Source organism: Cottoperca gobio, chromosome 8 (assembly GCF_900634415.1).
Source record: "Cottoperca gobio chromosome 8, fCotGob3.1, whole genome shotgun sequence".
Lineage (NCBI taxonomy): Eukaryota > Metazoa > Chordata > Actinopteri > Perciformes > Bovichtidae > Cottoperca > Cottoperca gobio.
In genome coordinates this window covers 11,736,112-11,750,607 of record NC_041362.1, presented here as the reverse complement: position 1 = coordinate 11,750,607, position 14,496 = coordinate 11,736,112, and the positions used below count along the sequence as shown (strand labels likewise).

Here is a 14,496-nt window from a genome sequence, read left to right as displayed (position 1 = left end):
CCCTGTTTTTTCCTTGTACAGTAAACAATTTATAAAGAGGATGAATGGGTAAAGGTTGTTGCCATGGGACACCATGTGCCTTGAGAGCAGATCTGAGCTGGAAATAGAAGAAAAACGAGCTACCTGGCAGATTGAACGCGTTCTTAATTTCTTGAAAGGAGCGCAAACCCCTGTCATCATAAATGTCACTCAAGTGGTGAATACTGCTGTTGCGCCAATGAGAGGATGAAACCGGTCTTCCGCCGATTAGCAGACCTTTGTCAAATATAGGAGAAAGCGTGTGCCACTCGAAGGAAATCTTACATTGTGATTCAGCTATGCACCAGATCTGGATGAGATGTGAAACTATAGGGCCAAAGCGTAGTTGACATTGCTTATTTGTTAAATAGGCAAAAAGGATATCTTGCAGGTTCCACGGTCGTATGATATTTTCTTCTAAATTACGCCAGGAAATGGATGCATTAGGGTTACGCCAATGGGTCCATCTCTTAAAGAATGGCATCTGCAACACCAAAGCAGTGCCAGAGAGGCGGAGTGACCTGCGATCAGCATTGTGCTCTTTTATCAGAAGAGGACAACACAGCAAAACCTACTGCTCACACAACACAATCAGTAAAACAAGTGATCCAAATCATACTGTATTTTAAGTAAGATGCTGAAGGTTCAAACACTCAATCTCAAATACTTCCCAGTTCAGACCAATCAAATCACATGGAGAGGACAGCTGGAAGCAATTACTCATTAACTGATGTGGGAGGATTAAAGCTGCAGTCACACTAAGATACATGCACGTGATTGGCCCACACCCAACATTATATGGGTTTATATCTAGAAGTTGCAATGAAGTGCCTTCATTATGTATGAATAGTGATATAGAGCGCCACTGAATCCTAGTTATTGGGTTATCATTGAAAATGACCCCATTTTATATTATTGTATCCAACATCAAGACAATTTATTTTTTGCATTTTCATGCTTTAAATAAGTACAAATTAGATAAGTAGCATAAAGAAGGGAGAGGTCTAGTGCACAGAAAAATGAAAAAAACCTGTCACAGCAGGATTTTAGCTGTATGCTTGATAATCTTTATTTGTATAGCACCTTTCATACAATAATTGCAGTCCAAAGTGCTATACAGCAAAAACATAATTAGTATAAGATTAGACAGAAGAGCATTTACAGTACAATAATCAGTGTTGATGTAAATGAGTCTGAAGTACCATTATAAAAATAGAATTAAAATGGTGTAAAATAGTAAATAAAACAATGTCTAAAGAGACACTTTATACAGGTCCAAAAAAACCTCAGGGTACTTAATATGATCCAGTAAAAACTGGAGTCATGAGAACATGGTATAATTTGTTTATATTGTATTTATGCTAAGAGAAAAGTGTTTGTGAAAATGTTCCTTGGGGTGCCCTGGTAAAGCACCACCCATATACAGAATTGAATCCTTGCTGCAGAAGCCTGGGTTCAAAAGCCAAATCATGGTCATTTGCTGTATCCCCTTACTCACTATGCCACACCCCCCCAAAAAAACCCACCTTTAAATAAACCAAATGTTATAGCATGCCGCTTTAGCAGTTAAAATACAGTTATGTGATTTTTTACATTATAGTTTATTTGAGGTTTTTCAATCTGGATTTAGAGTTCATCATAGCACAGAGACGGCACTGGTGAAAGTTACCAATGACCTTCTATTGGCATCAGACAAAGGACTTGTCTCTGTTCTTGTCTTGTTAGACCTCAGTGCTGCTTTCGACACTGTTGATCATGACATTCTACTACAGAGACTGGAACATTGTGTTGGCATAAAAGGAACCGCACTAAGCTGGTTCACGTCCTATTTATCTGAGCGATCTCAATTTGTACTTGTTAACGATAAATCCTCCATGACAGCCAAAGTCAGTCTTGGAGTTCCGCAGGGTTCTGTACTTGGACCGATTCTATTCACCTTATATATGCTTCCTTTGGGCAATATTATAAGGAATCACTCTATAAACTTTCATTGTTATGCGGATGATACCCAATTATATCTATCAATTAAACCAGATGAAACCAATCAATTGGCTAAACTTCAAGCATGCCTTAAGGACATAAAAACTTGGATGTCTAGCAACTTTTTGATGTTAAACACAGACTAAACTGAAGTTATTATACTTGGCCCTAAATGCCTCCGAAATGCATTTTCTAATGACATAAAATCTCTGGATGGCATTAACTTGGCCTCCAGCACCACTGTAAGGAATCTTGGCGTCATCTTTGATCAAGATCTGTCGTTTAACTCCCACATAAAACAAATCTCAAGGACTGCCTTCTTTCATCTACGTAACATTGGAAAAATAAGACACATCCTGTCTTAAAATGATGCAGAAAAACTAGTCCATGCATTTGTTACTTCAAGGCTGGATTACTGCAACTCAGGTTGTCCCAAAAAGTCGCTTAAGACTCTTCAGTTGATCCAAAATGCAGTGGCACGTGTATTGAAAAGAACAAGGAAACGGGATCATATTACTCCTGCATTAGCTGCTCTGCACTGGCTCCCGGTAAAATACAGAATAGAATTCAAAATCCTTCTCCTGACTTACAAAGCAATTAATGGTCAGGCTCCAGCATATCTTAAAGATCTCATAGTACCTTATAAACCAACTAGAGCATTACGCTCCCAGACTGCAGGGTTACTTGTGGTTCCTACAGTCTCTAAGAGTACAATGGGAGCCAGATCCTTCAGCTATCAAGCTCCTCTCCAGTGGAACCAGCTTCCAGTTTGTGTTTGGAAGGCAGACACTCTCCACATTTAAGAGTAGGCTAAAGACTTTCCTTTTTGATAAAGCTTATAGTTAGGGCTGGCTCAGGTTTGCCCTGGATCAGCCCCTAGTTATGCTGCTATAGGCATAGACTGCCGGGGGACACCTCCCCATCTGTATGCATTTATGTAAATGTATGTTGCTAACTCATCATCCCCGGAGTTTCTGTCTCATGTGGCAGGTTGCCACTGATAATCTTTACGTCAGGATCATGAATCGTGGCTGCGCCTGCTGCCCTGGTCCTGCTGGACACCGGGAAGCCTTTTTCCTGGATTCATCCATACTTTCTTTTAACACAACATAATTTATGTCAAATGCTGTATTTGTACTATGTTGTTTATCCTGTACACATGACATCTATTGCACGTCCTAAGAGAGGGATCCCTCCTCAGTTGCACTCCTTGAGATTTCTTCCATTTTTCCCCCCCCTTTAATTATGGGGTTTCTTTTAGGAAGTTTTTCCTTGTGCGATACGAGGGTCTAAGGACAGAGGGTGTCGTAACCTATACAGTCTGTAAAGCACACTGAGACAAATGTATAATTTGTGATATACAAATAAATGTTACCATTTTATACCAACAAGAAACATGGATTTTAAATAGCAATTTGTTCAACAACAAAGACATTTAAGATTTAATGCTTCAGCTAATATACCAACTCATTTTGGGAGGTGCTCCTCCATATCCTTTGTGCATTGGAGAAATAAAAACACAATATATAGACATATTTTTATAAACATTTATTATCATTCATTTGTATCTGAAAGGTCAGATTCTGTTGCAGTTGCATTCGACTGTCTGGTCGCATCCACGGTAAACTGAGCAGTCGGGCCGTCCTCACCGAGAGACGCAGCAGGGCCGTCCTCACCGAGAGACGCAGCAGGGCCGTCCTCACCGAGAGACGCAGCAGGGCCGTCCTCACCGAGAGACGCAGCAGGGCCGTCCTCACCGAGAGACGCAGCAGGGCCGTCCTCACCGAGAGACGCAGCAGGGCCGCCCTCACCGAGAGACGCAGCAGGGCCGCCCTCACCGAGAGACGCAGCAGGGCCGCCCTCACCGAGAGACGCAGCAGGGCCGCCCTCACCGAGAGACGCAGCAGGGCCGTCCTCACCGAGAGACGCAGCAGGGCCGTCCTCACCGAGAGACGCAGCAGGGCCGTTATTGTTCAGAACTGCAGAGTTTGATGTCAAGTGGGCCTCAGGGAATGGGTTTCCTAGCAGTTCAGAAACTGTCTCAGCATAGTCCTCTGGAGAGACATTTTTTATAAAATGTGCATTCAAAGTACCATAAAAACAAAAGTGTTAAGTCTCTTCACATTTTACCTTTTGGATCCGTTCCACTTTTGGCATCTTTATCCTGCTCAGAAGCAAAAGTTTGAACCTCCACCTGGTCTGGTGTAGATGGCGAATCAGGAAGCAGTCCTCTCGGTTGATCTAGGATACAAATATAATTCAGCATTAAGATCTTTTATTGCTGAGTCATTGTAATCTCCTTTCTGATCAGAAACACGCCACATCTTAATAGCCAAAATATTCACATACTTAAAGAAAAAAAAAAAAGCACTAAACTAACAGAATCTATGAGTTTTAACTCACCAACTCTTCCGTTGTTACTCCACTTCTCCACTGGCTGCTAAACAATGAAGGTCTGCTGATTTTATCGCGAATGGGAGGAAGCTCATCAAAAGGTATTGGCCCACTGCTTTGCTTGAATGGCAAGACCATCATCGGGCCCAAACGCGCCTCCTGCTCCCACACTAACATAAACCGAAACAATAATCTTTAAACAATTGCAAGTCCAATAATGTTTGAAGCCTGACAGCTAAATGATGGAGAGAAATTTACTGAATTGCTCATTGTGATGACATCTGCAGCCAATATTGCATGATACCCATTTCCCCCCCCCCCCATCATAAGTTCCTCCAAGTAGCCCAACCTGTATTGGTCCCTAGTACTCTCTTCTCGAGTGGAACAGTGTCAGCTGGCTTCCCAAAACCACGAGGACCAAACTTGCTTGGGCTGCTGGGCTTACTGAGAGTTTGGCCAACTTCATTTTGTCGTTGGCACTGCAAACACAAGTAGTCATTGCCATCAGCAGACCTCCATCTGAAAAGCAATGAAAACATTCAGCACACCCTCCTTTACTTTGGTTAGTGTAATTTTATACATTTTCAGACTAGATCTCACTTGCCTTCCATTTACAAACGTGCACGCCTTATTTAGTGACTCTGCATCATTCATTGGAACAGCATTCATGTGACACGTGATGTAGAGCTGTAAAAGAAAAAAAGCAAGTGTAGGGAAAAAATATATGCATGTGCAATCATGACTTCAGCAAAGTTAATTAGAGCCGCACCTCTACTTGGTCCTCATTATGAAACCTAAATGCATCAATGGTCAAGTCGAGCTTCTCATTCTGTGTCCTGGGTAAGAACTGAGACCTTGAACCTGGAAGCTGAGAGTCAACTAAGCACCTATGAAGAGGAGGGAAGAATATATAAAAGTCAACCATTACTGTACATGAGTCTTAAGAGTAGGTCACACCAAGTCAGCAGTCATGGGACTACAGGTGCTTAAATTAGCCATAATGCGACTCGACCACCAACAGTTTTAGATATTGAGAGAGAGTTATGCTAGTGGCCATTTAAAGCCAGAAGGAAAATAATTTTCTAACTGCAACATCAAGTGCTTACCCATTCTCAATGAAGACATATCTGGGGACAGAGTATATGTCAGGGTTAAGTGTGGCCACACAGCTGCTCAAAAACACTCTGAGCCCCATGTGATGTCCAACTCGGACGGAGGCTTCAATGCTGATGGGCTCTCCGAGATGAAACACATTAGAGCCTCTTTCATATATCCAGTCACCTGTACAAAAGTAAACACATTTATACAAGTTTAAGTGCAAATAAGGCCAAGACAACACAAGCCACAGGAAATTAACCAAACCCACTTGTCATAATTCTTAAGTTAAAGTCCAATATTTCCACTGAAACATGGGTAGCCATGAAGGGGATCCAGGTAGGCGTGAGTGAAGAACTGGACAAGCTGTACTTCCTAAGGAACAGAAAACATGCATTTAAAACAAGAGACATTGTCAAGAGATCGTTAAAGACGAGCTTTTAAATAAAATAAAAAATCCAAAAGACCTTTTGTAATGACACTCAATTGGAATTACAGCATCATCCATTCGAACCACCCCATCTGTAGAGGCCACAGGAGTGTATACGAGGAGGTTTGTGTAGATCAAAGAGTCTTTAGTTATCTGTAGAGTAGATATGTTTAGAACTAGAACTTGTAATGTACAATAAAATATCTGAAATGCAATACATTTAAGTTACCCAGTGTTTAGTGCCGCAGTCCACGAGTCCAACAATGATTGTGTACTCATCTCCTGAAGACTCTGTAGCACTGCAGTATTCATTTCTCTCCACTCCAAGGCGTATCTCGTCACTATTAACAGGAGCTCCAACTCCAAACAGGTCGGCTTTGATAATAATTTCCAACGAGCCTGGATGGCAGGTCACTCTGACAGTGTTCACCTGCTCTCGTACCTCAGCTGGATCCTTTTGTTGCTCAGATTTTTTGGATGTCCCTGTGAGCTCAGGTCTTTCAAATAGAGCATTTTGTGTGTCATATTTGGGAGGAAAAGCAGAAGACAAGCTAATGCAGAGCCCAACAAGGAGGATAAACCAAAAATACAAGGCCCCCATAAATGACACTGGAAACGGCAAACTAGTTCAGAACGCAAACTAGTTCAGAAAGCAAAGGCTCCTCCTGACTGACCCAGTAGGCTATAGGTAATTCAGTAGTGTGAGTAGTGGAGCATTTTAAGCTTTATGCAGACAATCAGCCTCATCAGAGCAGCACACCTGAGTCCAATCAGCCACTAATCAGCTTCTAATTGGTTATACTCCCTCTGAACTCAAGGCAAAGTCTGATTTATATAATGATGAGGTCAGATATATGTTTTAAAAATTCACTTTTCTGTTGTTTACCAGCAAGAACAAGTTAAACAAAAGTATTTTTCAAAAGCTAATTAAGAAAGAAACTATCTAGTTTATCGCTGTACTGCTGAATATACTGCTATGATATGTATATGCTTATGGACAGCGGCTATGGACGATCACTTAGGTTCAAAATATATAATTGTTATGTAATTATAACATATATTGGCTATACTAATTGAATATTTCTCTATTGTCTTGCCCATAGAGCTCTGTTTTATGTGTGCTAAAAACACCACCAACTGATCATTATAAGCTTTACAAAGCTATATTTATTCATTATTTATTATTGCAGGGCCGCTGTATTGGTCGGTGCTGGTGTGCATGTTCACAGGACATTAACTGTTAGTGTGGTTTAAATAAAACCACTGAATATCAACAACCAACAACAATCCCTCTGCTGCAGACTCTCCTCCTGACCAGCTCTGAACTGCACTTTCACCCTCATCTTGTACACCTCAGACATATCCGGTGCTACAACATGAAAGTGATATTCTCAGATCCTCTTTTCTTACTTGAAAATAGGCCAACATGATTGCTGAAAGCAGACAGAAGTATTTTACACAATTCAGATCACTATCACACATGTAACAAAGCTCTCAATACAAAATTATATTAGAGTACTCTGGTGGTGAAATGATTTTATTGCTTACAAATACTGAGAATAACCTTTTAAGCAGTTTAATTAAAACATTTTGTTTCATTGTTTACATAGAGGGGGGTTTATCCAGTGGCTGAAGCCTTTAAAGTTTGATGCTTAACATCCTGAGTCTGAGAAATATTTGAAATTCAGTTAGACAACCGCAGTGTGTACAAGACCAACTGCAACAGTTCAACGGCAGTCTTGTTTTGAAGTCCCCTTCCTGCTTTGAGGTGAAGAACAATAAATACATTGAGGCTGTCCACAAAGTCTCACAAGAGACTGAAGGAAATAGGAGGAGTACATAATGACTTAGCTTCGGTATATCTTAGTGCGCTTACAACTGAAAAGGCCATGAAGACGAGCTTGGCATGCCTTCTTATTTTCATTCAGCTCTTTGAAGGTAAGAGAAATTCACAATTTTACTTACTACTTGCAAAAAGTGTAACTTTGTAACTTCTTTATCCTGACATTTACCTTTATTTTCTCCAGCCTAACATATATACAATAGTGTTTGTTTTTACGAACTAGGAGGGATATCAGACCACAGTTATGTGGCTTTGTTTAGAGCCATGATTTGTTAATTTTTAAAAGGAGGTACTGTTTGTTTTCATTCAGTACGAAACATTCTTGTATTTAAATTCAATGTATTATTTTTCCAGGTTTGTATTTACATTCTTCACTAAACAATCATTAATTTTGCTAGTATTTAGTTAGAAATTTGTTTATGGTAATAGTCGCAAAAGCTAGAAGGTTCGGTGTTTGACCCTGCCTGCGGACTGGGGCCCTTTCTGGAGATGACGAAAATGATAACAATTGAACCTGAGGGGATCATGAATATGCATACCAAATTCCATGGCATTCATCTAACATCTTACAAAATGTCATGGAAATCCATCCAATAGTTGATGAGATATTTCAGTTTGGACCAAAATGGTGGACTGACCAACATTGCCATCCATAGCTGTTCTGCTAGCATGACTAAATACTGTCATTACCTGTGTATTTTAAAATACTATTTTTTTTTTCTTTCTCCTCCAGCCTATGCAGAGTTGATCTTTCGGCAGCTGACAGAGAGCCAGTCACTGGAGCTCTCCTGCTGCCCTCAGCAGGACCACGGCAGCCTGACGGGCCTCCACCTGTACCACCGCAGCGGCCAGAGCCAGACGACCCTGCTGTCCATGGCCGTGGGCGGTGAGACGAGGGTCGACCCGGAGCACATAGGGCGTCTGCAGCTCGGAGGAGGTCTGGACTCCCTGCAGGTCAATGTGACCATGTCCCATTTACAGCGCAGTGACACGGGACTGTACATGTGGGAGATGAGCTACAGAGAGGAGAACAGCGCTGATCAGGTCATCCTCAGTGATCAAAAGGTTTTCTTGTTGGTTGAAGGTACAGGTATGTGGTTCAAACACCTCATTAAACACTCTCCTACAGTTAAACTCCAGCACCTCTGTGCATATGTTTAATGTGTATTGGTGTGTTTGTGGTGCAGGAAGGTCATGCCAGTGCTCTGCCAGTTACCCTCCTCTGCTCTTGACCATCTTTACAATAGCGGGACTTCTTCTGCTCACACTCAGCTGGCTGGCCATAGAGAAATGTGTGAGTATTTACATTTCAACAAAATTTCACTGAGCAAGATTCAGATTTAACTTGATGGGTCATTTCTGAGGTTTGTCCATTTGCAAAGCAACAGTGCTCCTGTGTTTGTCTTCTCCTTGTGTCCCATACATTTGCAGACTAACACACTAGCTTTTCAGAAACTACAAAAACAGAAGTGAGTCATATTAAGATCAACACCAATTAGTGTGTCAGCTTTAATAGAGGCCTGACAAACATCTTTTTCAGTGAGTTTTAAGGCAGCGTATGTATTTAACAGGCCTGATAATTACTGCTGGGATTGTTGGTGCATGACTCACACAGTCTGTGACATTATGCCAAGTGGCAATGGGAAATTCTCCAAATCAATATGAAACATACAAAAGAAAAACCGCAATCACACGTGGACTCTCACCATAACTGACGGACAGATGATAACAAACTACAGCCTCAAAAACGACCATCAATGGCAATCAAAACATCTTGTAGTCTTAGAAAAACATAATAGGCTTCACTTCTTCAGTGTTTTTTGCAGGGATACTGGATTGCAAAGTGTTCATATTATTCTGTCCACTCCCTGTATCGTCTTATTTTTGGTTTGCTGTTCGGTGTACTGTATTATCTGTCATTTTGGATTTCCCCCTAGTCATTCAAATGATTAAGTTATGTATCAATGGTCTTGTTCTAAACCTGAGAAAGTTCCAGCTTCTCAAATGTAAATACTTGATGGTAATCTTACTTTTTGAATGATTGTAAATTGAATATCTTATGGTTTTGGGGTGTTAATTGTCACCTTAGACTCTGGGAGACAGTGATGGACATTTTATGACTAAAACATTGGTCTTCAATGTTTTTCATACCAAGTCTAGTTGAAAGAGAGACGGAACATGAATCCACTAGTAAATATGTATAAATGTATTTGCATATTAAACTGGGCCCACAATAATGTGTAGGGAGGCCAAAACCGCTGTGTATAAACATACAATTTTATGGTGCTTACAATACCAAGCTATTAAAATAATATTATGTAGTCACTAGTTTGCCATTATGGATAGATGCCGCACAGTGCTTCATGATTAATGGGCTACAGTTAGACAGTTAGACCATCTTAAAAGTTGTTAAAATTAAATGGGTTGCGTCTGATAAACTGATCAAAAACTAAAGGCATTGAGCATAACAATAGTAAATATTAAGTGCAATTTTTTTTATTTCTAAATAATAGTACAGAATGATGTTATATGTTGTAGGTGAAGGCAAGGCAACATCACAGACCACAACCTCCAGTTCCTATCTATGAGGAAATGACCAGGAAGCAGCAGAGTGTCGGAATACCCCAAAATAACCTGGAGGCGACCCCACACCTGGAGGAAGTCAACTTCCCCGTCTACGCTAACCCCAACATCAGACAACCACAGGACAACTACTACGCCTGTCCCAGACAGCTCGCTCTTAGAGTCTGACGTGACTTCTGGCCTCACACTAATGGTGCAGCAAACATTTACAGGAAATGACACCAGCGCTATACTGCAAGCAATATGATATGAGAGCGAGAGGTGACTTCTCATCCAGGACATAAGAAAAATCTCGGTTTGGTGGAACGAAGGCCCAGACACAAACAACAAATAGGACATTTTTAACAGCCAAGAAAAAAAATGCTATTTTATTAATATTTGAAAGAAGCTCCATAGTTCATGAAAACATTTGTTTCGGTGCATGTCATTTAACAATCACATTCTATGAGGAGAAAGAGATATACAGAGAAAAAAAATAAAACATTACAAGCCACTGACTTTTCATTAAATCTCAGTACAGACATTTTTACCTAATATTAAAAGAAAAAGAAAAAAAAAGGCAAAAAAAAGAAGAAAATAAAGCAGCCCTAATCCCATTTCCCCATCCCACCCTCAAAAAAACCTTAACTGAGAAAAAAAACCCTTGAGGGTGACAGGCTAGAATCCCACAGTGCTAAAGAGTGAGACGCTCATTGGTTTTAGGAATACACAGCATGGCGATGTAGCGCTAGGTCAATCTGAATCAGGGGAAGGAAGCTGGAGGCGGAGGGCTATACATGAATTACCTCTCCACCCCCCCTCCACCCCCTTAACAAATTAAAATAAAAACACATTGGATCCCAAAAACCCCTGCAATAGATCAGCCACTTAAAAGTAGGCCATAAAATCCCCATCTTCCACCCCCCCAAACACTTGTGCATAGTTTCATGATCCTTTACAACCAGCTCATGTTTTACAAACATCCTCCAAAATGTGAAAAATGCTCCACAAAAGTCTGATTTATCTATTAATAATACCCGCTGTGAGTGAGAGAGAGCGAGAGAGAGGAAAAGATTAATGCACAATGTTCCTGATTCAGTCAGGACGGGACCTCATTAAGAAAACACAATAAAGATTCAAACATACAGCATTTTGCATGTTATTCACTGTCTTTCTTTTTTAACAATCAAAATCATTGACCTTTTTTTGTTTTTAAATGTAAAGCAATTTTAATATATAGATTTATATATAAAGCACTCCATTTTCATTTAAAGTCCATTATTTGGTTATTATGTAACTGCTACGGATTGAGAAACAAAAGGTATTTTCTCTTCTTCTGAAATCCATAACTTTCAGTGCTTAGAATTGTTTCTTTTAAATCATCCTTTTTATTTTTTACTCATCATAAAAATGTACATTAAAATGGCGTGGAGTTGGTACTCTGGAACCCTGGCCTTCCTGAGACAAGATCCACTTTTACATGTGTGTGCAAGATAGTGAGCAATTATGTCTTTTTCTTTTCTTTTTTTTTTTTTTATATAAAAAAGGAAAAATATATATAATCAACATAAAACATACAGGCTTCAGATAGTCCATGAAATCAACATTAACACAGAACAAAGAAGGTTAAACAGAACAAGACAACACTGTTCAATCCCAGAGTTCTGAAAGTAGCACAAGAAATCTTCATTCTTTGAAGTGTTGTGTTGCACTTTTCTAAAAATTGGAAGCATTTGTCCTTTTTTTTTTATTTTTCCAACATTCCCATGGTTTAATTCCTTTGTGTTGCTGATTTTTTTTTTTTGAACTCCAGAAAAAAACAAAGTGTTTGTAAACCGTCAGTGGCCTTGCAGGAAAACAAATGACAACATGAGTGAATTGAACATAAGTGAAAACAAAACGAAAGCTAACAAACCAAAAAGGTAGGCACCTCTGAAGTGAGCCCTAGAAGCCAAGGCTCAGTCTGATGTCTTGTCCTTCACTCTCTCCGTTGCTCAGATTTGGGAGAGCTGAAGTACTTCTACCCCAATCTATGGCCACAGGTCTGCGAAATACTTTTTTTTGCTGCATTTTTTCTTTATACATGTGATTTTTTTTGTCAGTTTTATTCTTTTTTTTTTTTTTTTTTTTTCAGGTTTATAGTCCGAAAAATGGTGCAATACTCAATTATGATCCATACTTTCTTGGATTATTCCACAATGAAAGCCACTAAGGTAGATAAACATTACATTTTAAAAACACACTTATTTTAGTCCTTGAGTAAACATTTACACATGAACTGTCTCCGTCTCCCCTCAGTACTTGTATCATGTTGTTCGTTTAGCTGGATGAGGGGTGAGGCTGACACTCAGTGCAACGCTAGAGGCTAGTAACAATTAACATCAGAATATATTTTTGACAAGCAAAAAAAAGAAAACACAAATCAACAACAAAAGTATACTGAATTGAAAAGAAACAAGGCGGAAATTCCTCCGCTGTAATCACGAGCTCTCATACATATTTTCACCTCACACGCTAAACATTCATTCAACATACAGTACAAGCAGCCTTGTGCAAACACTCAAATACAACAGATGTGAATTTGCCTTTAGAGCCATCTTTGTTTTCAACAACACTCGTATTTCAAATTTTATTCACTCTGAACCGATGCTATCAAAAATCTCTGAAGTGTATGAATGAGACAAAAACCCACTACAAAAAGTGTTCACATTACATTATTGGCGCTTCTTTTGATTCAAGTATTTGTTTTCATTATTTTGTATTACTCTGATATGTTTATGATCTTGTCTTCTGGGAAATATAATGTTGAGGAGGATACACAGGGCTAAAGCCAGGGCGAGGTTTGGGGGGGGCTTAGGCTAAGTGGAAAACAGAGAGATCTAGCCATATACACACATACACCCATTATGTACTCTTGGTTGTATTCTGTATATGAACTAGCATGTGCATATTCAACCCAGGCCTTTGTTTTGTTTTTTAAGAGCGATTTGCTAATTCAGCTCTTTTTGGGGCCCCTGTCCCAGACCCTTGTCTGATCCATGATTGAGAAGCATATTTTGCTTGAGCTCCAGTTGCCTTCGAGTCCGTGTAACTTTAAAAAAAGGGAGAGCATCAAATTTCCAACACTAGACAGGTAGATAAGAGTGCAGGCGAGGGGTGGGAGGGGGTGGGGCTCTCAGTGCTGGTGCTGCGCCAAAAGAATCCAGGGCACATCTGAGACTCGACCTCCGTCCCAGTAACCCATCCTCCCACTCTATTACTCTCCCTACTTCCGATGCCAGTTGCTTGATTCAAGTCCAGTGTGGAGTAAATGCAGGTTTTTAGGAACAAACAAACACACATACAGACAACACAGGCAATAGTGATTGTTTTGTTGAATGATGCAAGTCTAAAGCGACTCTGGAAGAGGGCAAATCCCGTAAGTTTTAAGACTTGGTACCAAAATTGAGATGTGACCCTATTTCTGCTGATACGTCAGGTCCCTGCTTGGACCCTTACCCCAAAGCCAGATGAGCAGAGATGACCTGTTGTATATATGCTGGCGCGACCTTCAGGTTGGAGGTCCAAAATGAACCACCTGGATACAGCTTCCCCACATGAGGCCCAGAGAACGAGCCCAGGCGGGGTGAGAAGGCGGCAGCTTGCAGAGAAACAGAACTCAGGCGTCTCAGCCTCGGAGTGCACAGCTGAAAGACTCTTTTTTTTTTTTCTTCTTTTTTTTGCGAAAACCTTGATGATAAAGAAAAACATGTTTTTGGTTTTTTAAAGAGATGTACCCGATGTGACCCATAAACAGTGCACAGACACATACAGGACCCCCCCCCCCCCTCTCACAGCCTGGTTCTCCACAACATTTCCAGTCCTATGAAATATCAGCACTATTCATCTGTCCTGCCCTTCTACTCCTCAAGCCTCCTACAACTGGAGCTTGTGGTGTACGCCTCCTACAGCAAGTCTCATCACTCTAAAGATAAATTAGGATATGGCGAGGTGGAAGTTTGCAGATCAGTTGGCACAAGACTGAGATTGTGGGAGATTAAAAACTTTCAGTGTCCCTTACATTGTATCCAGAGGGCTTTTCAAGGGAAGCTGCCTAGTTGTAAAAGTTGAGAGATAAGCGAAGATTGGCAGATTTGGGGGGTGGGATGGCTGTGATTTTCTAGATGGCTGTGAA

The 14,496-nt window shown here is 40.4% G+C and overlaps 2 protein-coding genes across 2 annotated transcripts; one reads left to right on the top strand and one right to left on the bottom strand.

Annotated features, from left to right (window-relative positions):
- Positions 1 to 3,529: 3,529 nt before the first annotated feature.
- LOC115012021 (zona pellucida sperm-binding protein 3-like) lies at positions 3,530 to 6,628 on the bottom strand. The gene is made up of 10 exons (XM_029437419.1): positions 6,147 to 6,628; positions 5,955 to 6,070; positions 5,759 to 5,862; positions 5,499 to 5,673; positions 5,162 to 5,279; positions 4,997 to 5,079; positions 4,742 to 4,911; positions 4,402 to 4,562; positions 4,129 to 4,239; positions 3,530 to 4,019 (listed from the first exon to the last, which is right to left on the bottom strand). Exons 1-10 carry the CDS (start codon positions 6,516 to 6,518, stop codon positions 3,993 to 3,995), a joined length of 1,437 nt encoding a protein of 478 aa, XP_029293279.1. The 5' UTR covers positions 6,519 to 6,628; the 3' UTR covers positions 3,530 to 3,992.
- Positions 6,629 to 7,645: 1,017 nt separating this feature from the next.
- LOC115011788 (uncharacterized) lies at positions 7,646 to 11,457 on the top strand. The gene is made up of 4 exons (XM_029437027.1): positions 7,646 to 7,855; positions 8,494 to 8,850; positions 8,948 to 9,054; positions 10,299 to 11,457. The coding sequence occupies exons 1-4, from the start codon at positions 7,807 to 7,809 to the stop codon at positions 10,509 to 10,511; spliced, it is 726 nt and encodes a 241-aa protein (XP_029292887.1). The 5' UTR covers positions 7,646 to 7,806; the 3' UTR covers positions 10,512 to 11,457.
- Positions 11,458 to 14,496: the final 3,039 nt, after the last annotated feature.